The sequence below is a fragment of the Puntigrus tetrazona genome, chromosome 2, assembly GCF_018831695.1.
Source record: "Puntigrus tetrazona isolate hp1 chromosome 2, ASM1883169v1, whole genome shotgun sequence".
In the NCBI taxonomy this organism is placed as follows: domain Eukaryota; kingdom Metazoa; phylum Chordata; class Actinopteri; order Cypriniformes; family Cyprinidae; genus Puntigrus; species Puntigrus tetrazona.
Window position 1 is genome coordinate 3,266,802 of NC_056700.1, and position 23,769 is coordinate 3,290,570.

General features: G+C 38.9%; 1 protein-coding gene across 4 annotated transcripts in view; it reads right to left on the reverse strand.

The window, feature by feature from the left end:
* Positions 1-23,769, reverse strand: part of greb1l (GREB1 like retinoic acid receptor coactivator) — a 46,130-nt gene that overhangs the window by 11,483 nt on the left and 10,878 nt on the right. For 2 of the 4 annotated variants that reach the window (XM_043220651.1, XM_043220653.1), the window contains exons 2-18: positions 12,198-12,282; positions 11,492-11,651; positions 10,680-10,856; positions 9,655-9,831; positions 9,103-9,279; positions 7,925-8,047; positions 7,296-7,412; positions 6,025-6,165; positions 4,932-5,057; positions 4,336-4,476; positions 3,932-4,117; positions 3,506-3,808; positions 2,854-2,982; positions 2,027-2,161; positions 1,757-1,954; positions 593-773; positions 322-511 (exon numbers count right to left, since the gene is read on the reverse strand). In XM_043220651.1, coding sequence (XP_043076586.1) covers positions 322-511; positions 593-773; positions 1,757-1,954; positions 2,027-2,161; positions 2,854-2,982; positions 3,506-3,808; positions 3,932-4,117; positions 4,336-4,476; positions 4,932-5,057; positions 6,025-6,165; positions 7,296-7,412; positions 7,925-8,047; positions 9,103-9,279; positions 9,655-9,831; positions 10,680-10,856; positions 11,492-11,648 — 2,658 coding nt within the window. In that variant the 5' untranslated portion in view covers positions 11,649-11,651; positions 12,198-12,282. Of the gene's footprint in view, positions 1-321; positions 512-592; positions 774-1,756; positions 1,955-2,026; positions 2,162-2,853; positions 2,983-3,505; positions 3,809-3,931; positions 4,118-4,335; positions 4,477-4,931; positions 5,058-6,024; positions 6,166-7,295; positions 7,413-7,924; positions 8,048-9,102; positions 9,280-9,654; positions 9,832-10,679; positions 10,857-11,491; positions 11,652-12,197; positions 12,283-14,471; positions 14,735-23,449; positions 23,541-23,769 lie in introns of those variants that run through there. The other 2 variants (XM_043220654.1, XM_043220652.1) reach the window with 2 other exon arrangements.

Consider the following 23,769-nt stretch of genomic DNA (forward strand, 5'->3'; position numbering starts at 1 on the left):
AAAATAACTGCAATTCAAAACAATTATTCATAAGGTCATGATTACACTGGTAAGTACAATGGCTACTACTATGTACCTAATTTTTATTAATTAGGTATTTTGGCACCTTAAAATAAAGTGTTACTGTAATTTATCCCTGTGATGCATCATTACTTCAGGAATCTTCTCTGCTCAAGAAACATTATTTTCAGATAATGCTCCGCTTCATATTTTTGTGAAATCTGTGTAAAGGTTTTACATATACTCTTAAAATCTGAGCTGCAGCCTCATCTGTCCTCCATCAGTTCCTTTACAGTTCTTCTCGGGGTCAGTGAAACTCACCAGGTCGTCAGTGTTGGGCCAGTGCACTTCGTTCTGGGTGCTGATGCGTGACTGGCGGCTCTGCAGGGTGAACGGGAAGCAGCTGACCTGCAGAACCAGCAGGTTTATTGCTTCCAGAACCTCCGGACAGTTCACCACGCGGTCGGCCAATCCCTGCAACTCCCCGTGACAAACCGACCCCGACAGAGCGCTGCCGGAGAGAGAGAAGACGTCTTAACGCCGGCCTTTCTGACGGACGCTTTTACAAAGCGCTCATTGTTGTCTTTCTTACCTGGTCAGGTCGACGTGTGAGTTGTCGTGAATGAGGACGAAGAGCGTATACGGGTTCTGCTTGACTTTCCTCATGAAGGCCTCCATTTTTGTGTGGACCTCTGCATCCAGACGCACCACATACTTGTCAGACTTCTGCAGCGCTAATGAGGCATCCTCTATACCCAGATCGATCAGGACACCTAGCAAAGACGCGAGGACAACAGCTTAAAATATAGCTATAAGCAGCAATGACATTTCTAGATTATTTTGTTGAAATGACTAAAAAAATCACAAATACACACACTAGTAATGGGATTTAACGGCTCGGCACTTGTGACCAATAGGTGGCGCTGTTATCAAATTATTAGGGTGAGGTCAGCGAGCACATAAATGGTTTGGTGTCACTGTGCCAAAATCAGATTGACATCAAGCCAATAATTTCATTGATGTGTTTATTCAAGAACGGTTTAATCAACTGAAACTTTCGATTGTTTGGCGGCATGGTCTGAAGACGATTTGAGGCGATTTTGGTGAAATGGTCTGCAAGTTGGACCGAATATGGCAAAACTGATTTATCTACCAATACGTATTTCATCAAATTGGCAAAAATAATCAAATGCCACTAGCCTTTTTTATTTTATAAGCCTTTTGAATAATGCAAAAAATCTTGAGCATTAGAAACTTGGTGTGTATTTGACTGAATAAGCCAAGGAATCAGAAGAAAAATAATTTTGGGTTACGCTATATTTTGTCGTCTTTGTTACAGTTCAATTATACGTAGGAGGAGGAGGAGGAAACAAACAGATACAAGAGGTGCCTTAACAGCTGCAGTGCTTGGTCTCTAAAAATTGTTGCAATGACTCTTTTATCAAATTAAAGGCATAGTTCAAGCTTTAATTTACTTTAAACCTATCGCTGTTCCCCATTGACTTCCTCAACATAGAAAAATTTGACAGGGAACAAATACTGTTACCTACAATCTTCAAAATTGTGTTTACCGGAATAAAGAAATTTGTGCCAGCTTAGAACAACACGAGTAAACGATCACAGAAATTTCACTGGTAAACTATTCAGACAAGTTTTTGTGAAAATGTTCGTGTCTCTTAAAACACCGGGCTTGACATTGAATAAACAGGTTGAATATCCTTTCACATCAGCAGCATCGTCTCTTCTGCTGTCGTACCTGATTGTCGTATTCGCTGGACGGTTTGGTGAACCAGGACGTGTGACGGCGGCACCAGAACCAGGAAGTCTACTTTACAGAAGCGGCCCAGATCTAAGCTCTGGCTCCCGGAGTCGGCGATGGCACACACCTGTGACAAAAGACTGCGTGCAACGCTCAGCTGAGGAGGGTGGATTTGAAAGCCTTCACTCAGCAGATCTGCAACACATCGCAAGTCGGTTAGCATTTTCAAGTGCCAACGGTTTTATCATGGCGTGAGCAAAGACTCACCTGGCCCTGATTCTGGTAGCATGGCTGCAGCCTCTTGGGAGAGGATGTACTCGGTCAGATGGCCCTGAAATGGCTGAACCACGCGGTCTTTGCGCTTACGCTGGTACCGGACCAGCTGTTTGTCCAAGTTGTCGCCTGTAGACCCACAATCAATTAGAGATTACTAAGGGAGACACGTGCACTTGTTAACTATTAACTACGACTTTTCCCTCAATAAATTCGTAATTTTCTTTTAAGGTAGTTTTTAAGGGATGTAGAATGAGGTCATGTCGAACGAGGCATTAATATGCGCTTAATTAGCACTAATAAATGTCTAATATTATTGTAATTTGCATGCGAATAAGCAACTAATAGGTGTAACAGTAATATAAAGTGTTACTAAAAACTTCATTTCAAATTCATTCTGTTTAGATGATCTTTCTATTCATCAAATAATCCCTATTCTTTTTTTTATTCTGTTTTAATTATTCAGATGAATAATATTTCACTATATTACCGTTTTGAATGTATTTTAATCAAGTAAATGCAGCATTTAGAAACTTCTTTCAAAACACTTTAAAAAATGAACACAAAAGAGACTATCGTTTAATTTCACAAAAATATTGAGTGAGGTTTAGAATCATAAATTGTCAAAAATAAGTTATATTTTGAACTACATCCTAAAATCACCAAAGAGGGCACAATGACCACGCTAATTGCAATATTTGAATCATTTGCGTGTTTGGCCCAAAAACTACTGCTTCCATCTATAGTCTTACTTTAATTTCTATTTAGGACTATGGAAACCGATGGATCCACTATTGTTGGACTGTTGCACTCAGACTCACCTAAAGAGGTGCTCTGGAAGTGCGAGGCGAGCACACTAACTTTCCCAGTGATGAGCTCATAGCTGATCTCCTTCAGAAACTCATTGGTAGTGAGCATGCTCTCCGCCAAGGCTCGAGACTGATATTTACCTGAGGAGAAACGCACACTGTTCAAAACACATGAAGCTTTATCGATTCTTAATAAGCCAACATTGTGACTCCTTAAATGGCATTTGTAGTATGCAAATAGAACTTAAATTAAACTTTGGCAACATCTATTTGCAGTAGATGCGATTTACACTAAATGAAAATAGCATATTTTGTTACCAACGTATGCTATTTACCACTATATCAATAAATATCTATAAATTGTATTTACACTTTTAAAATAGCAACTTATACTACTTTTTGCACACAGTGGCAATCTGTACCTCAGTATTGTAGTACATTATAAAACAGTATGCAACTTATTAAATGTAAATTATAATTTTAATTCATATATTAAAAGGATGCCACCTTATTGGCACAATAAAGACCTCCCTAAACGTACCCTTTTAGATTATTCATATATATATTTTTACTTGAAAAAAATGCATTTGTGTGATATGAGAAATGAAAAGGAAGGAGAAAAAAAGTTTGCCAAAAGGCCTTTTAAGAGACCAGCCGAACGTACCCAGCACTAGCACGCAGAACTCATTTGCTCCACTTTTGGAGGTGCAGATGATGAGCACGTAGTTGGGCAGGCACTGCTGCTGCGGCGCTGGTGTCTCACTCAGAGAACGCAGCGACTCAGAGATGCCCTCGCCCAGAGAGCCGTGGCTGACCAGCACCTGAACGCTGCCTCCCGACACGCTGGCCTCCATTCGAGCTAACCAGGGCAGCTGGGCGGGGGACACCGGAGGGCCGGTCGGACCACACAGCATGGCCTTCAGCACGATCTGCTCGAACTCTTCCCGTAACGGGATCTGCTCCGTCCCTGCATTGAACGCAGGAAAAGAAACAGTCACCTCACTCACTGCTCTTGCACAATACCTGAGGCAGATGCATTTGAAAGGGATATGGCAAGCATTAAAACATCTTGTTTGTTAGTTTTGTTTACCCAGCCGAGCGAGGTACTGCAGTGTGAGCAGTATCATGGTCTCTGTGGTGAGTAACTGGCTTGCTGACATGCCCAGGCTGGCGAGGGTCTTCTCATTGAGCTCTCGGCCCTTATAGCAGCTCACCAGCAGGGGACTCACCACCAGATCACTCACATTGCCAAAGAAGTACGGCAAAGTGCCTTGACCTGGAAAACAAAAATGTTCACACAAACAGCATGTATATGTATATATATATAACAGTCAAAGACAGACACATACAGCATATATTTAGAAAATATTTACTTGTATGTAGATGTATATATTTACTTTGATAAAAATGATGTCATATATAAATATATTTCATATATAAACGTAAATATATTTAGATGAGCTTTTAATTCGCAAGCCTGTTGTAAAGACTGACCAATGAGAAGGACTGGTCGGACCCCAGAGGAGTTCAGAAGGTTGTCAGGGATGATGACGGTTTCTCCTGCTGTGATTGGTTGGGGTTGTATGACCCCTGACACTGATGGAGGCTGTTGATTGGGTAGTGATAATAAAGAACCTGGAACGAAGGAGCAAAACATTACATGCATGTACTCTTTGTACTGGAACATATAGACTGGGCTGTCAAGCCATTGTGGAAGCCTGATAATACATTGGACGGATCTCTTCAGTCCCATGCTTTGTTAACATGACACTCCAATCAATGGCGAGGACAAGGTAACTAAGCTACGGGATCACAGTGCATGGATCTCTAAAGCTTGGACCCTCCAATCTGCTACTAAACAGTTCAGGACCTACTTTAGCGTGACCCTTTACCCCTGTTTCTATGAAAACAATGAATAAATCATCCTTGCGGATGGAAAATGTCACGTCCCTTGGTACTTGTTAAAAACAAAAGCAAGGTAATCAAATTCAAGGCTGTTTTCCGCTCAGGGCCATGCATAAGCAGCCTGGATGAACTGACCCACAGCTGCGTTCGCAAACAACAGGCCGAGACGACAAAGTCAGACCCACCAGAGCTGCACGTCAGCGGGCGAATGGCTGGCACCGGGACGGCCGTGGACGGGACGGGGACGAGAGCTGTGGGGTGCCAGCTGCGGTGGCGCTTTTTAGGCGGCCCGGATGACATAGCAGAGGAAGCTGCAAGAAAGAGCGCAGACGTGTCTGTTATCATCAAGATACACAGTGTATTTCATGATGCTTTCTAAAAACGTCTGATGCATTTGACACGATCAGGCAGTAGAGCCGCACGATTTCGAATAAATTGAGGACGGCGATTATTTTGCCTCAAATGGAGATTCTCAACAAACTAAATGATGTGTGACATAACATCACATGCTGCAGTCTATTTAAAAGTGACTTTAACACGTTATTTTAGGGTCTCTTAACTAGTTGCTTATTAGCCTGCATATTACTGGAACATTAACCATTTATTAATAATAATTAAGCACATAATAATGCCTTATTCTACATTTCTAATCCTACTGTCTCATTAAATTATTAAATTCTCTGCAAGTTAGGAGTTTATTGAGGGACAAGTCATAGTTAATAGTGAAAAACTATGTGTTAAATTAATTTGAATGAATTATTATTAAAATAAAATTCCACAGTTTAATATATATGCATTTAAAATATAATATATCCAATAGGCTACACCTGTTTTTAATATTAAAATGATGAAAAAGTGGTTTGAATGAATGATTCAGTGACTCACTCATAAATCCTTGACTTGTTTCATTACTGGATTAATCAGCATTTTTGAACGAATCATTCTTTGACAAACAGGCCTGCATTTTTTAACACCTAGTGGTGAAACAATGTAATCGACACAAACGTTATGCGAAGCGCCAGTTTCTTTCAAAAGATGACTTGCTCTGTTTCGATCACAACCATTGACATCGCTTAACTCCAAACTTTCATCCTATTTCTGTGATAATATAGGCGGTAGAGCGATTGCAGAATGTCTAATTTTGAATGTTTTAAAACTCTGAGGCTTTAATAGACACCGGTGAGTAATTCGGTCGATCGCTTAGAAATGAGATCGTGAGGGGTGTTTAAGTTTTAATCCAGCAGTTCTATCAGGCAGCATTGCTGGTTTAATGCTCACCTGGACTGTCTCCTGGTTCTGCGGCCCTATAGCCATGAGTAGGTGTGGCCAGTGGGTTTGTATGAGGCGGGCTCAGTAGACTGGACCGCCCATCCACACTCAGACCGTTAGTTAATCCATTCACTCGCAGGGCGGTGGGAACTGAACAACAAAAAATAAGTTTGGACGTCAGTCTGGGGAAGCATTTATACATACGGGATATTAACGGCGCATTTATTTACACATTTTTACAAATATATTTATAGGCACCATTTGTTATCGCCCAGAGGGGTGTCACGTTTGACACGTTAATGGCTAACGTCCACTCTTCTGGTAACAAACTATGCAAACACCCCAACCTACACACAAATTCAATATGGAGGAAAGCGTTCTCTCTCATTTCTGAAGGAGAATGGGTCCTGTGGAGCACAGTTTATTGATTTCCTTTAACTGATGGCATATTGATAATGAACTGCCGGGCCACTTTTACATCTAATATTCCTGACACACGTAAATAGAGCGCATGCGTGTTGTTAAATGTCAATCGAAGGGAACTTGAAGCGTGGGCTGACATTAAAACTCTTAATACTGAATTTTTGGTCTTCTATTGATGATTTGGAGTGAGTTAATGTGTGGTGTGTGTTTGTGTGTTTGCTAAAGGGGTTGTGTAAGCAGCCAATACAAATGACCTTCAGAGACCAGATTCGTTCTATCCTTTAGTGGAGAAAAACAAACAAAGAAGCAGCGAAAAAACATTTGAAACACAAAGCTGACCTTAATTGGTGGTTAACTATTTATTATTTTAAAGGCACAAAAACTGTAATATTTTACCTTAGAAATTTAGCCAAAAACTTATACTACACATACATAATTTCTTAATATCTTAATAACTTAAATTATCAATGTATTGATTTATTTTAAAATAGAATACAAATGGAAATAGACTTTAAATGTAATAGCTTATCTTATTTATTGTTTAGAAATGTAGCAAAATGTTTAACATAAATGCGTTTTGTTTGATAAAACAATAGTTAAATTTGGAAATTATATATAAAAAATTCTATGACTTCTATGAACTTTTATGGAAGAAATATTATACAGTTATGAATTTAAAATTCTAATACATAACCTGTCTATTAAATAAATTTTTTTAATCAAAATATTTAACAAAAAAGGTTTTTAAAGCATTTAAAAACTAAAGCAAGTTGTTCCTCTGTTAAAAATGATTCTTAGTTTGGTATTATGAGCAATCAATGCCACTTGAATATCAAAATGAGACAAATATGTGGTACCAATCGGTAAAGTCTTGGTCCCGTGGGTCGGTGTGTTCAACGGTTTGAGGAAGCCTAGCTCTGGGGGTCCAAAAATCCCTGAGGATGAGCCAGATTGCATGCGAGCAGGAGGTGAGTCTGTGGATCAAAAAATAACTTTGATTTTTTTGAAGATTGAAGAATGCATGGAATTCAAATTAGTAATAAAAAAAATGTTTTGCAATAATGAGCCCTTCTCCTAAACCTATTCTGTGCATTGTGAAAGAATGTTATGGCCACTAATGGACGCACTCTGCCGCCAGCTGCCCGGCTCTCTGAATGGTTGTTGTGAGGAAGAATGAGACAATGACTTGCTTTCTTTCACCAAACACTGTTGGGTAAACACTGTGTGGCCTCCAGCCAGATGTCACCAAATGCTGAGTAGCCCCCCCACCCCTCTTTAACCCCAGGTTTCCCTCCCTGCCCCCGTACGGACCCTCCCCCAGGACAGAACATGACCTCTGCGCATGCATGAGATGGACGTCCTCCGCCGGACAGATGCTGCACGCGGTGTCCTACACTGCTCCAGAGATTCACTTGCGAGGGTTAAAATGACATGGAATAATGCGTGACAGGGCTTGTAATACTTGACCATCCACACATGCACTCACCTGAAAGGGGGAAGGGAGGTGGGCTGTGGCCATTTGTGTCTCCGTTTTCTTTGCTGCTTAGTGAGGATGAGGAACTAGGCTTGGATGAAGAAGCACTGCTCGAGAATGGCCTTGTCTTACAATCTGAAAATGAAAAAAAAATGCACAGGTACTGTCAGGTGAACCATCTATTTCTTTAAAAGCAAACAGATTTAGGAACAACACTATGTATATTTCATAGAAGGGAAGGGCACACAGCATATCAGGGACCATTGCATATATTTTTTATTCTTTGGTACAGGTCTAATATAAGAATAAGATCAATTCTATTTTGCAATTTCTTTTATTTCCAATCATTTGTACCAGTTATCAATTAGCAAATAGAATATATATATATTTACTGTATTTAAAATGTAGAAATTAATCTAAATATTTGACAAAAAAACATAAAAATTAAGATAGGAAATTATCTTCAAATAATTCCATGTACACTATAATCTCCATGAATAATTTTTCTTAATCTTTTTGAAAGAAATAGTCAATTATCAATATATTCTTTTAGAAGTAAAAGACATTTTAATTGCAATTAAACAGACATTTTATTTATCATATTTCATATTTTACATTATTTAATTTTTAGTAATGTAAATGCTAATACTAAACAATATTTTCTGAATTAGTAATTCAAAAGAAATAAGAAATTATCTAAATAATATTATGCTAAATAATCTGTGTAAACAATTTAGCTTTTATGGAGGAAATCATTACTGATAAATGTAATTTGAAAATAAAATACAATTACAAACACAACAGACAACTTTCATTTGTTAACTTTAACATGTTACCTTGTTTAATGTTTAGAAATGTAGCATAAACACTTAAAATACTTAATGTAAATAAAACAATAATTAATACATTTGTAAATTACATTTAAATTATTTCATGGAATTGACGTTTTATGTAAATCATTTATAATTTATGCAAATGAAAATATATTTGACTTGTCAACTGAATAGATAATAAAAAATTAATTGGTAAAAATGTATCAACAATATTTATTTATTTACTTTATGTAATTACATTTTCAAATATCTTAATCCAGTTGCTAAGTAGTACATTTAAATAATGAACAACATCAAAACGTTAAGACAGCCCACTGTCTATGCCATGCCACATATTACGGTACGTAAGTGTGGTACCTTTCCAGCAGATGAGGGTTCCCTTGCACAGAGCACCCTGTGAGTTCTTCACCAGGTAGTATTTTAAGTGCTTCTGCTTCTTCGGCTGAGTGGATAACTTCAGGTTGATGTGGTTGGAGAACTCAGTGAAGTAGCGAAACCCTTTCTCTCCACAGCCCACGCAGTTCCCCGAAAACCCTTCACAAACACACAAACATCCATCACTACATGCTGCAAAAAGCTTTTTAGAAAGGCTAACCGAGAGTTACACTGGTCATGAACCAATTCCACTGTTTTCAGAACTAGGCTGATACTTATACCTGCATTTTTATTGAATTTGCTATTTTTTAAAATGCTGGGTACAGAAGCCAAAGAATATGTATAACTTTAGCTGGCTTAGTTTGGTACGAGAGCATTTTTATGAGTAGGAGTACAAGTACAGAAGTGCAGTATCAGGCCTAATATTGATATTTGTATCAAAATTGTGTCTCACCCTCGAAACAGTGGTATCGGTGCATCCCTAATATAATATTTTAGGCTATATAAGAACTGAAATCGTATTGAAACAACAACCTAAAAGTGCATTTTTCCCATTCTCGTCTGGCAGGAAGCGCTTGTCCACCGCACAGACGAGGATGTGCTCCGGGATGCTGGGCGATTTGGCACCAACCAGCTCAAACCCCGCGGGAACCTCAATAGACTCTGTTGCCATGGAAACCAGGCGCAGATCCTTTCCCGCCTGACAGAACCCTGGGCACAGATAACTCAAGTCAGCAATACAATGAAAAGCGGCGACTCCGATGCTGCTAAATGAGTCACCGTTTACACAATTCTTCATGGCCTCTGCCGTTATGATGAGCATACGTTTCACTTTGACACTGACTTGGCACTTTTTGCAACACCTTGGTTTCATGTGGCTTCAGAAGACCTGGAATATATGCTCTAAATCATCTATAGAGCTGTCTTAATGCACAGATCTAATCTTTTGATCGTATATGATTTTCTGGCCCACCTTTTTTACATTTAGACATGACTGGTATCCAATATCTGTGTTTTAAATGATAAATTTCCTGCCCATCAGTGATCGCTTCACTAAGACCTAGTAGCAGGGCCAGGTTTTGAATGGCTTTGCTATTAAAATTATTTATAGAATTATTATTTGTCAGCACGGGCAACAGCTGTCATGGATGTTTTGCAAAACAAAATCTGATGAACAGATACAAATTTAGCTGTAATTTTAATTAGTTATTTTATCTACAACCAGTATAATTCTGAACTGAAATGAAGTACTACTGTAATACTATGTTTTAAAAAAAATCTAAATTAATTAACGAATGAGAGAGAAAGAGAGAGAGAACGCTTGAAAGACTAGTCTAATGGTGGAGCTTGTTGGTTTAATTATAAAAATAAGAGAAATATAATGTAGGCTTTAGTAGCTAAGCTATCTATAACATCACAGGATATATTTGGAAGTGAACCAGATCGGATGCAAAAAAAATATGATAGTGCCGATTTTTGTGTTTATATGTGCGCGACAAATTCTGATCTATGTCTGGCAAAAAAATATTTTTGTGCCAGTGTAAACTAAATTTCCCTACCATCTACAGTACAGCAGCCATCAGGAGGGGGTCCCTGCAGATACGGCAGCGGTGGGCTGCTGGTGTCCGAATCATCCTCGTCATCCATATCATCAATGGAATTGGACGACTGGCAATTCACCAGCACATGGCTGGACAGGTCGGACCTCATGCTCAGGTCCATTTTGGGCTTAATATCTGGAGGGCAGAACCAGAGACAGGTGTATTATTGCTATACATACATAAACGCACATTTGACATCAGGAAAAGAAAAATGTATGCTTTCTTCCAAACTATGGGTTTACAGGTAACATACTTGAAAGTTTCAACTCATAATTGATCATGTGATGCTAAAACATTTTTTAGCTTTCAGATGGTGTTTGATTAGTAACAAAGCTTACCATTTTTGTGGACATGAGTAAAAAGAAAAATTTTCTTATTTGACAAAAAAGAAAAAAATTCTAATGGTATTTCAACATAAAAATAAATATAACATAGAAAATCTTGACCTAATTTTTTTATTCATTATTTTGAACTCGATTCAAAACCGCAATTTAAGGGACATTAAAGCAGATTCGAGTATAAATACATAAAATGTATGTTTAGCATTACAGTATGTATCATTTTTATACTGAATAAAATATGATTCTGAAGACACCAATCAATGGACATGAAATAAACCCTAAATTATAGATAGAATGACCCATACATTTAGTTTTTTGATGGATGTAATAGAGCTTCTTTGACAAAGTATTAGAAAGCCACTATGTTTTTTCCTTCAAATGCAATTTAAGAACAAATCAAAATCAGGTCCTCCGAAGGCAAATGATTACCATCCAAGTTGCTAGGATACTGATCGGGCTCGAGATAGAGCTGTGTGAATACGGGCTGTGGGTCGCCGCCGCTCGATCTTAATGAGGCCTCTATAGAGTTGTGAAGAGCTTCCTCAAAGCGGGCAGATTTCAGCTGTCCCGCGTATGAATTCCCCATGATCTGAAACAAAACGTGCAATTTTCACACATGAATGAAATACCACACACACATCACGGTTCAGTTTCGAACTCTCAAAGATCTTTTTGGATTTATAAGGTTACAGAGGAATGAAAATATTGAAGTAATGTTCTGATGAACTGCATGGATAAGATTTTTAGTCTTTCATAGAAGATCTCCTGAAACCATTTCTGCTGTATTACTACAAACAGTCCAGGCGTATGCTTCTGTGCATGAGGCACTCAAAACCTATACTGTATAAAGACATCTATCAGCTATACTACAATCAATGTCATGTGAGCCCCCAAACCAACTGTTTGTAAGACTTTTATTAAGAAATTCTTAACTATAAAAAATGTAATTGTCTTAAAGTAAGAGATAATGTGCACACTGTTGATCATTATTGCATAATAAACGCTGATAGGATGCTCAAGACCCTGACATGACTCTCAAGGGCTTTACATCACCTTTAAGGGGTGCATTAAGCAATAACAACATGTATTAAATACTGACGGGAAATGTACAATATTTGGTACTATAAAACTATACCTCTGATTATATTTCTTTAGCTGCAGAAAGACAGGATCACCTCTTCTCCATGGTAAATCAAAGTTGGACTGCAGTATTCCTGCACCTGCAGACAAAAGGCAAACAGTTAGAACTTCATTTACAGTATACATATTATATGGTACAAATCTTACTGGCGCAATATATCGGGAACAACTTGTATCCCGATTTCTTGCTGAAACCGCACAATAACATCTAACTATTGCAGCATTAGGCAATGAGCTTATTTTGATTTAAAAGCACTGAATGGAGAATTTATTGCAGTATAAATAAGTAAGATTCATATGTGGCGAGTATTAATCCATGTGTTATCTCAGATCAGACAGTTGTTTGTAAAGCTGGACAGATTGTAGTGCTCTTCAACATATGTAGCTGTTAACTGATAACGCTGAGGGATGAGTTATATGACACTATGACCTCAAGGGAATGTTTGTGGAACGCACAGGGGAAAGGAACTCCATGTCTCTTACTTCCAGGATTGCACAAAGACTGATGGGACAGGTTTTGTGCTTTTGGCCTGGTTAAAACAAGAGTGAAATGCAGTAAAGCCATCAATCAGTCAGTAAATACTTCTATCAAAAGTATCCCGAATTTGCAAATATTACACAATCAAAATAAGTAAAAAAACAGAAAATGGACATTTTTATCAGTGGATTTTAGGTTAGAATTTGATTACAAGGAAAATTTGATATAATTGAGACCGACTTCAGTCTGAAAAGGCATTATCAGAAACACTGAAAAGCTTCCTCCAAACAAACCCTTTATTTCCTGGTAACATAAAGTCTCTGCAGATTGAAGGTTTGTTGCATAGGTCATGTCAATTGAAGCCAACAATAAATAACTCAAAAAACAAGTAGCACACCCTCGCTTACAGGCCTGTTGGGCCAAGTTTCAGCTAACCACTTATCTTGATACTGTGGTAAAGAGAGAAAAAGTGAGGTAGTTCTGTCCTGCCTTCAGGGCTCTCAGGGTCCAGTTTGACTGCTAATGACATTTAAGGGGTGTTAAATGCTAATTTGGACATGCCTGCAGAGAGCCCTGCCTTTAGGCCAAGAGCTGTTTCAGCCCCAGTCAGTCCAGGCTTTCAATTTGTTTCCAAATTCTGACACAAAAAGATGACACGGCATGTCTAAAAATCAAACCAAGTTATTTTTACTTTCACTAATTAACATAGTCAAATACTTAAATCAAAAAAATCAATCATTACAGCTTCAATAAATTGAATATAGGCTACATGTTTCTTTCCATGACCAAGACAAATGCAGCAACAAGGACTCAAATGCTGTGTTCAAAGATGTCCAATCCCAACTAAAGAAACCAAAAGCTCAACAAATATAATCTAGGGGATCCTAAAATAGCCAAGAAAGGAAAACGCACCACTTTAAGTAGCCAAAACAAACCAAACCACAGGCACTGCTACAAAGTTTGTTTGCTTTACTGGTAACATTTATTTAGTCTCAGACTAACAATTTTACACTTATGTTGTCTAATAGACGCAACATGTAGGGATTTCAGTCATTATTTGGGTGCCACATGCAGCTTAATGCAAAGTTTCTTGACCAAACTTTAATATGTATATAAGGTTATTAAAAGGTTATTTTATTAATAACAAGGACAAAACATTTATCATGGACGCTTTTAGCTGGTGGAAAAAGGCCAAATAAAAGGTTTATATGAAATGTGCCACGTGTGGCAGTAAATGTGGTTACAGTCACACACTGCACTGTACCACTAAAGACCTTTCTCTCTTTCACTCAATCCACTCCCTCTTTTGTTTCCTTCCTTATCTGCATAATTACATTAAAATGATGACAATGGGAGAGGGCAACTTGCTTTCAATGCACTTTCAATGAAAAAAACTCTACTTTAGCTTCACTAAATAAAAATGACTTGGTGAAATAAAAAACAGCCCATGGTACAAACATTTAGACTAAAAACAAGCAACACACAACTGCATGATCTCAACAATCCCTGCCTACCCTTACACAGAGAGTAATGTTACATTATTTCAATTTTGACTCAGCACTCACAGATCACAGACCTATTCACACTTGTTTTTTTTTAACATTCAGAGACATTAACCATAAGGAAAGAGAGTTTCAAGAGCAAAACTTCAAGCAGGGGGATGGGACAGAGATTAGCCAATGCTAAAATGCAAATATCTTTAAGTAAATAGGCAACTAAGAGTCACGACCATTCACACCAATTTAGCAGGAGCCGGTGAGTGTCAAAGAAACTAACATGACGCTTCTGTACCTTTCATAAGCAGCCCAGGTGTGGAGTGTGCCTCAAATCCCACTGAAGACCTTAAAGCAGATCACTAAACACAAACAGCCTACTTCCATAGCCAACGTCCTTTGGATATCCAAAAGCAGCGGTAAGGATGCGATAGTATTCCTCGTCCCCCGTCACGAGCCAGCAGCTACCTGTTCATGATAGTCCAGAGTTGGGTCAGAAAAGCCTGGTTTCAGGAACTCCAGCAGAGCCACCTTCTCTGTCCTGTACTGAGTGGCTCTGGATACACAAACCCTCCGACACTCACATACACAAACAACAGGCCCTCCCCCCGTTCCTCTTGCCCCCTCCCTCTTCTTGGCCATTTGCTCTGTGGGGTGAGAGGGGCATTCTCTCAGGACTCATTCATCTTGGCCCTTGCTGACCCCCTAAGGTGACAGATGCTGTTGTGGAGAGGGCCATACCGCCGAGCACGGCACAATAGAGGCGAGGCGCCTCCGTGAGCCACACGTGTGCTGTGTTCGCCGCGCACGATGCGCAGATGCCCCTCTCTTAACGTGACACCGGAGACTGCTAAGTGCCACGCTCGCAGATGGAGGTACGACGTAAGGCGAAGGATCGCTTTCCTCCCCTTCTGCTGCTCCACGTTTTATTGGGGCCATTTTACTGGTAGGACGCACCAATGGCAAAATAGGGACACTTGCTAAAGAATGTGGGGTCAGTCCGCACTTTGTCCATCGGCCTTGCCTGAACTCACATCCTTCCCCTCGCCGGAGGTTGACGATTAACTGAGAATTCAGGCCCATTGCAAATAGCTGAGTAGAGGGGACTCATCTGGTCTAAATAACTTGATAGGAGATTGATGTTTTGCACTTTACCGGATTGATCATTTCCTACAGCGTGCCTCAGAGAAGTGGCTCAGAGGAAGTCCAAGAGATTTGAACGCAAATACAGGAGGATCGGGTTCCCCTGGTGCTCCAGGCTCTCTCTAACAATGACTCCATCTCTCTTCTTATCTCGCAAGATAATGACAAAATATTGTGACTCGATTGACCCCTTTATTTTAGTATAGTATTTAAATAAACCAGTGCTGGTCCATTTGTGAAACCTCACCCTTCATTAAGGGTCCAATAGCAATAATCTCACCCTATTCTTGCATAAGGTGTTACCTCGAGTTTCATCAGCCCAACCCTATCAGATGACTTTAGAGGGTAAATATACACAGTGGATTTAATCAACACACCCGAGATACTTTTTTTTTCTGCAGCGAGAGGTAGGATTTGTTAATAATTGATAACAGCCTTGTCCGTGGAACAAAAAGGCGACTTGACGCAATGGTTCAAAGAGTGTGCTGAGAACGGCAACAGTGAAATGCATTTGTCAAAGTTAAAGACACAAAGAATTTGTCAAGCAAACAACAAAACAGCCATGTCAACAAAATGATGCATTAGAAGCAAGCACTTGGTGAGATAAACCAAAAAAATAGAATAACCCTGTTAAAATGGCATTTTTGTGGAGTGGTTGTACAGCAAATCTGTGATTTATTCTGCTTTCACAACTCAAAAAAACAGTTGGTCTAAATCGAGCCATATACTTCTTCTCACCCTAATAAGAATTAGTAGATAGGGGCTAAAGCAGTATGGGAGTCAGCTTTAAACAATGACCTCCCGCCCACAGAGGGCTTTATTAGCCTCCCAGAGTCATTAATGCTGTCATTCCAGCTAATCTGGGGGCTTTGTCTAAACATTGTTTATTTTAATTGCAAGGTTTCTCCTTCAAAAACCATTTGGACCACACAATGTCCTAGAATGTGTGAGGACCTGTAATCGACAAATGCTAGATAATTCATCAGAAACTTACCCTTACTGAACTCTCTGCCAGACTCTTTGTCAAGATTGTAAAAAAATGTATGTAAAGATGCAGCACAAGTTCAATTTTCTTAGTAACCGAAGTGGCGATTCAAGATTCTGGCTTTAACACTATCAGACCTTAATGGGTCATTGGAAAAGGAGAAAGAGAGCAAAGCGGAGGTTTCCTTTGCTCAATTGAGCTTGTGGGTAAAACAAAAGAGTCAGTGAGTGAGCTGTCCCTCCTCTCGCCCATCCTTCAGCACTGCTTTGAGTCTCCAGCCCTGGGCACTGACAATGGGAAGTATCTTTTCCACTGCCACCTGAGAATAGATGAGTCATGTGGTGCTGGCTCTTTCAACATCTTTTAGAGATCTGCTTTGTCTTCTTTTCTGTTTCCCTTGGAGAAGTGCTCCATTCTCACGAGGTACAGCAAGACTGCCTCATTCCAGATGGACAACATGATTGTTTATGTCCAATGAAACCAATACAACTTGGTGAATCTTTGGTTCAACAAAAGGCCAGTTTGAGGTCAACCACAGCAGAGTTATTAGTACAGAATACAAGTTTTTTAAAGATTATAAATTATTCTTGGCTTCTTGGATCCAATAGGAATACAAATAATACAAGTGGGGCTAATTCATCCAAATTTTGGCCAACAAAATCACAGTTTGGGGCAAAACCAGAGTAGCTCTGAGCTCACTTTTTGAAGTGTTCCTGGCTTTTGTACTGAGAACAACCTGATCCAAATTCAATGGGTCAAACTTAATCCAAATACCTAATCTGAATCTGGAAAACCAAAGCAAAATAATGAAAGCAGAATTTTGGCTGTGACAAGTGTGACTATAGTTCTCAATTCTATATGGAGAAATGCACAATTCAGATCAAATAGGGAAAACAATCTCAGTGGGGCTACTTAATTTAAATTTGGGTCAATAACACTGTTGGTAGGAGTTTTGAGTTCAGAATGTTCATTTCAGAAGAGATACTCCTATTTGTGGCTTTTATTTTGAGAACATATTTAGCCTAAATGGAACGACAATTAAATTGGAACGTAAATTAGGGCAAACTGAAGCGCACAATTATTAAATGCTCTAAGCTTTGAAACATGTGGCTTTGGCTTCTTTATAAGAACTGCTTTTTTTGTCTTATCGAGTGTGTCTTAAGAAGTGTGATGAAATCTTCATCATCGCATTGTTGTAAAAAAACAACCAAGAGTCACATAGATGAGGTGAGAGCGGAACGTGATTTTAACGCAGTGACAAATGAGTATCAGCTGGGTAGGAGGGAGAGATCGAGGTGGCAACTACCACAGCTCATCGAGGTCTTCAGGAGCTATCTACTCAGTGTCAGAAAAAACAAATCTACCCTAACACAGGCCAATTACAGCAGCCTGACAATGTCGGCGTCACGTGAAAGCCAATGCTGTCCCGGCACGTTCAGCCTCCCTGACCACATAAGGGCTATTCTGGACGTAAGGCGTGGGGTCTCACGCCACTTGTCACACCGCTGGCAGGTTGTTGTTCCTTAAGCCCTGCGCTCATTTGCCTATTAAAGGCCTCTCACAGACTTCCTGCTGGGGTCCTGAAGTGCAAATCGGAGCTTTTCCAGCGAGGCCAACATGAGCCAGGGCCGTGGAGATAACCTCCTCCACTTGGCTACACAAACCAAGGGGGGAAGGGAGGCTTGGGGGGAGGCAACACAGCAAGCTGAAAGCCAAAGCTGAAATCGGCAGAGAGAGAGAAAACCCTGACTGGTCAGCTAGGGATTGGCTTGAGGGGGGTTGGAGGTGACAGCCTGGGGAGAGGATTTAATCCAGCAGTGGACGGGGGTAGTGGTGGGCCAAGGTTAGCCAGGGTTTAAGGGGGTGGAGGCCTGGGAGGATCAACAAAAGGAGTATTTGGCCAGATGAAGAAGTCATCATCATTAAGCCACTGGAAGTTTACTGTCCAGTTATAAAAGTGACTGGAAAATGAGAGGGGCAAGAGGGCAACCCCGAGATACGGTCAGCAGACTGCAGCGGGGTGGGATCGTGGGAGTGCTGGGCTCATTTATTAGAGTCAAAAACTGGCCTTTGTGTGACCAAAGCCCTGATTAGAGAGTTGACCTTGCCGTACATTCAGGCAGAGTGAATGGCTTTAATTTAACCTTCAACTAAATCCTGCACTCAGACAAATGCTTTACGTCAGTAATTACCAAAGACCCTTTGGAAAACCTCCTATTAGTGCAATTCAAGAATACAAGCAAGAAAACTTGGGAAAAGTAGGTAGTAGGTTAGTCAATATCATTTTGGCCAGTATTGACAGTTAATAGCGCATACTCTATACATTTTCAATTTAGATGATCTTTGCCATCATGTAATGTTCACTTAAAGTTCATCTTTGAAAACACTAATAAATAACACTAAAGTAATATTTAGCAAATCTCATCTTCTTACTGTACATGTCATGTCTAAATTTACTTGGTGCATTTAACAAAGATTGATTTTTGTATTTAGCGTTTTAATTTAACTTAATCTGACAGATTTTGAATTGTAACATCAGCCATGTATCAGTTATTGGTATAATGCTAAATAATCAATCATAATTGGAGTTTCATTAAGTGGAGAAGCACTGAAGTCAAAATATCTGAGGCGTATAATATAAAAAGTATAAATTCTTGATTGCACATCTGGCTAACTGGAAAAGGTCAACTACAATTTTACACCTCAAAGCCAAAGTGTCGGTGCCACATGCTCAAACAGGCCACGATGACAGCAATACTGAGACATGTGTGCACCGACATGACTAGTTTTTCTTTACAGGGAGTGGATTCTTAACAATAAAACAGTATGCCATGAGCTTTATTTCAAAATCTATGGTGTGCATGGGAAAATCAAGTGTCCTGATACCATGACAACAAACAAAGAGCTCAATCTGGGTGAAGAACAGCAAGGCTGCTCTGGCCAATAAACCAGAGACCTGCCGATGAACCCAGCCCTGCATTTTACAACACAGACCACAGCTGTTATTCACTAGGGACAATAATAGTTCAACTAATGGGTGAAATGCATTTCTTTTTTCCTGTATGATTTTTAATCGGTTGATGTTATGCATTGATGAATGGCTGAAGTAGACAAATTTAAGTGTTTATGTTTCAGTACAAGTGCTCCTCGCTGAATTTTGGTTTAAGCATTCGTTCATTCATTCGCTCCTGGTTCCTAATGGTTTGTTTGTCCTGCTCTTGTTCTCAGGATTAAATAGCCTTTAAAGACAGACATTTTTGTTACAGCGCAACAACGGGTCTTGTTTAATAGCCCTGTGTTGCATGAAGCACATATTATCAAAACAGACAAGCGTTATCAGGTGACAAGGGCCAAAGAGAGGTCAGATGTGCTTCCTGACACAATTCCTCCTGCTTTGACGCTTCATCCATCATTATTCAGGCGAGGAATGGCAGTGCTGGTCAGGACACCACAGTTCACCATGTTGCTCGACCAGATGTGACAGAAGTCTTGAGTTTTAAAAAAGAAAATTACAATCATTATATCACAATACCTGGCTATTTCATCAGTTTTAGGACGGATTTCAACAATGGAAAAGTAGAAAAACTATTTTGCAGCACTGTTTAAATTAATCCTTGACGGATCTTACACATCTGGTTAACTGGAAAAGGTCAACCAAAGTTTTACACCTTTTCCTCAAAGCCAAAGTGTTGGTGACACATGTTAATGCTGAATTCACACAATGTTGTTACGACTGAATATGTTTATGTTCTGTTAGAGATGCACCAAAATTAAAATTCTTATTATAATTATCTTCATAATATGGCCAAAAACGTACTTTCTTAAATTATGAACTACTTTGTCTAAAATGAATTTAGGCATCCGATTTTTTTCCAGAATAACGGATGTTCATTGATTTTTTTTATTGAGATTGCTATTAAATTATTAGTGTTTCAATGTTAAAGTTTAACTTGTAGTAGCCAAGATTTTAGCTGAAGTAATCTCAATGTAAGAACTTGGAAAATTAGCACAAACAACTAAATATGCATAAACCAATTAAATATGCTGATACAGTTCTGAGGAATGCATCAAATTTGAACAGCATCTCCAGTTTCCAATGACTAAAAACTGTTTACATCAGTCAAACGTAACTTTAATGTTCTAACTTTGGAATCTTTTGGAAGTTTTCGTATGGTGCCACAAAAATAAGTAATTTACAATTAATTATCAGCTCAGAGCCAAATCTCAGAATAGTCACAATATTTCTGGTATTTTTGATACAACTGATAATGACCTAATTACTGAGAGTTATGGGCCCTCACATGACTAGCTACTAATTATACAGTTGATTCCCGCCAAAAAACGTCGCCCTTGCAGATCAACCTGTAATCAATTTAAATAAAAGCGTCTGTAACTCGGAGCAAATAAACAGCGCTTTCCCCTCTTCAGAGTCACAAAGCCACCTTAAATGAGTCAGTGACAAACGAACAATGAGGGTCTTTAATGTTCTCAGGAAAGACCCCTGTCCAAGCCCCCTCCCCACTTCCTTGCGGAGCGCTCAACTGTATCCATCATGCTCCTCTTCCTGACCCCAGGCAGCCGTGTGTGTGTGTGTTTGGTGGGTAACAGTAGTGTCATGCTGATAAAGCCGAGTGAGTTGCCCACGGTGACAGAGTCGACAATTTAAATCCTCTTGCTTCTTTTTTGTTGTTGCGATGTAACAAAGGCAGGTTCAATCTATTGTCCAGTGCTGACACAGACACAAACCCATCCCTTACAAACCAACTGTGCTGGAAACAGCCAGAGCGCTCTAAAAACAGACCTGAAAACACTACTAGATGTGTTTTGTGATGTTACTGTAATCGGTCATGAAGACATGTCACACAGCAGTCAAGGGTTTCAGATAAGACAATTTTTAGCTGTAATACAACTATACGTAACCTCATAAGAAAGAGCAGGTGTGTTGCTCAATGTCTACAGTAAGTTTTTTTCTATGAAGTGCATATTTCATAAAAAAACTTGGATTAAACTGCTCGATTTATATGGATTATGTCTGCAATATCTTTATTACATTTTTAAATAAATGTACTTTCAATGGTGGAAGATCTCTAACCTTTTCTAAAAATATCTTAATTTATGTTTCAAAAATTTGCCAAAGTCTTATGGGTTTGGTTTTTCATTAACTCATTCTCATTCTTTCTTTCTAATATGCATCATAAAATAAGGGTCACACTTTATATAAAATAAGGATCACACTTTAAATTCTTGTTAAGTATCGACTATGACTTTTGCTAAACTCTTAATTTGCTGCTTATTGCAGTTAAATTTAGGTATTGTATAGGATTAGGGATGTAGAATATGGTCAAGCAGTATATACGTTAAACAGCCAATATCCTAGTAATGTGCATGCAAATAAGCAACGAGTTAATAGAGAGAATTGGTTTCTATTGGTTACTAAAGTAAGATATTTAGAAACATTTTGGAGAATGTAACCAAACATGCAACAATTGCACGAACAAGAAAATACTAAGACATTTTTCAAAATATCTGTTGCATGTCTGGAATAAAGTGATTGTGAGTAAATAAAAGAATGTTTGAGTGAACTATTCTTTTAAACACTACTGGCCGCGCAAACAGAGTGCAGGAGCAGCTAAAGAAATCAACTGCATGCCCTACTGTGTGTGCCGCACTCCATTATAACTCAAATATCCAATACAACTTCAGTCTAAAGGACTAAAGAAGTCTTCTAACATGGCATACGGAGAGTTTATCTGAGGAGAAGCGGCCATCAAGACCGTAGCATATGTTCCACACAGGTAAATATTTGCCCTTTCTCTTATCATGAACGACAGGGCCACGAGTCAGGATGCTTCCTGAGGTCAGATAAGTCCAGCCAAAACACAGCAGCTCCAAAGGTTCAATGGATTTGTAATTACTGTATTCAACTCTCACAGATAAAAATAGTATACATGCATAAATTTGACCAATCCATTCACAAATCCATACCAAGGTAGCCCTTATCAAATCACACTTCATAGAACTCATAGTCCTAGATCTCATGGTGTTTGATATGTATGTGATAGCTAACATGTTTTTGAGCCACCTATTAGAATATACCATGCATTTTTCATCAAAACATTTGTCCATCTGTGGCTTGTATAGAGTCTGTATGCTTCATACAGACAGCTATAATAATCAACTATAAGGTCCACCTCTTTGTAAATGTTTTATATTCAAAATAAAATCTCTGAATGGCTTATTATCACTTTAAAACTCCAATGAGTTAAATGGGTTTCATTTAGACAGTTCGTCTAGATTGTTCACAGGCACATATAAACACTTAACACTATAAAACCAGATCTGTGGAACATTTAGAGAATGAAATATGTCAATCATGCGGCCACGAAGCAATGCACTAGACTAGTTGCACCAGATTAGTTCCTTTCATATAGCGATTCAGACTAATGAAAATGATTACAGTAATTGATTACATCCACTGCGAACCTCATGTATTGGTCCAGCTTTGAATGTAGACGCACAACGCATAAGCTGGGGCAAGTTAGGAAAAAACAAAAAGTCTTCAAAAGTAGGCCTACCATGAAAATGTAAACAAACAAACAAAATCATATAAAATAACGACTTAGTAACTACATATCAACTAATTCTCATTTATTTGCAACTACATCTACTAACTCTCAGTGTAGACTGTTCGGGTAGGTTTAGGGTTAGTATAATAAGCTGACATATACTTGTAAAGTTTCCGATAGTATGTAGTATGTTGTTGGCTCATCAAAATAAAATGTGAAATGATATTAATCAGACAATTTATTAATACTCCAATGGCTTCTAGTTAACACGTAGCAGCAAAGTTACTTGCATTTTTAAGTGTACTGTAAAATAACTATTTTTACATAACACTCATTTTTAAAACGTTAAAATATAATACTCTTATCACACTTTGTTAATTTGTTTAAAAATGAATACTAAATACTATTATTACTATTGTTAATTACTTAATAGGTCACACTATATGAGCACCAAACCAAACCAGACTGAAAAACTCACGTGCACCCCTGTAAAACATAGCTAACAATAATTTGTTTTCATAATTGAGTGCATTATAATAAAAAAATTCAACAAATTCTTCCAATCAAAAGAGAAGTGTTTACTGTTCGTGGGAGTCTGAGGAAAGCGGCGAGCCTGAACTGATTGGTAAGGCTGATCTCTGTTTCGTCGAGGATCCATTTATGCAAGCAGCAGGGACAGCATTCAGCTAGATTGTGGAGTCCAGCACCGGGTCGTGGTCACCGTGACTTTGGCCGGCCCGCATCCCCACCCCTCACCCCATCTCCCCGAAGCCGCTTATTCGTGACCTTGGGCTTAACCGGCTTCATGCAAAACAGTCCAAAGAATGCTACAACATTTGGACAGAGCTGAAACAAAACAGCATGAGGAAACACAAACGGTTACAGAGCGTGATTTTTATAAA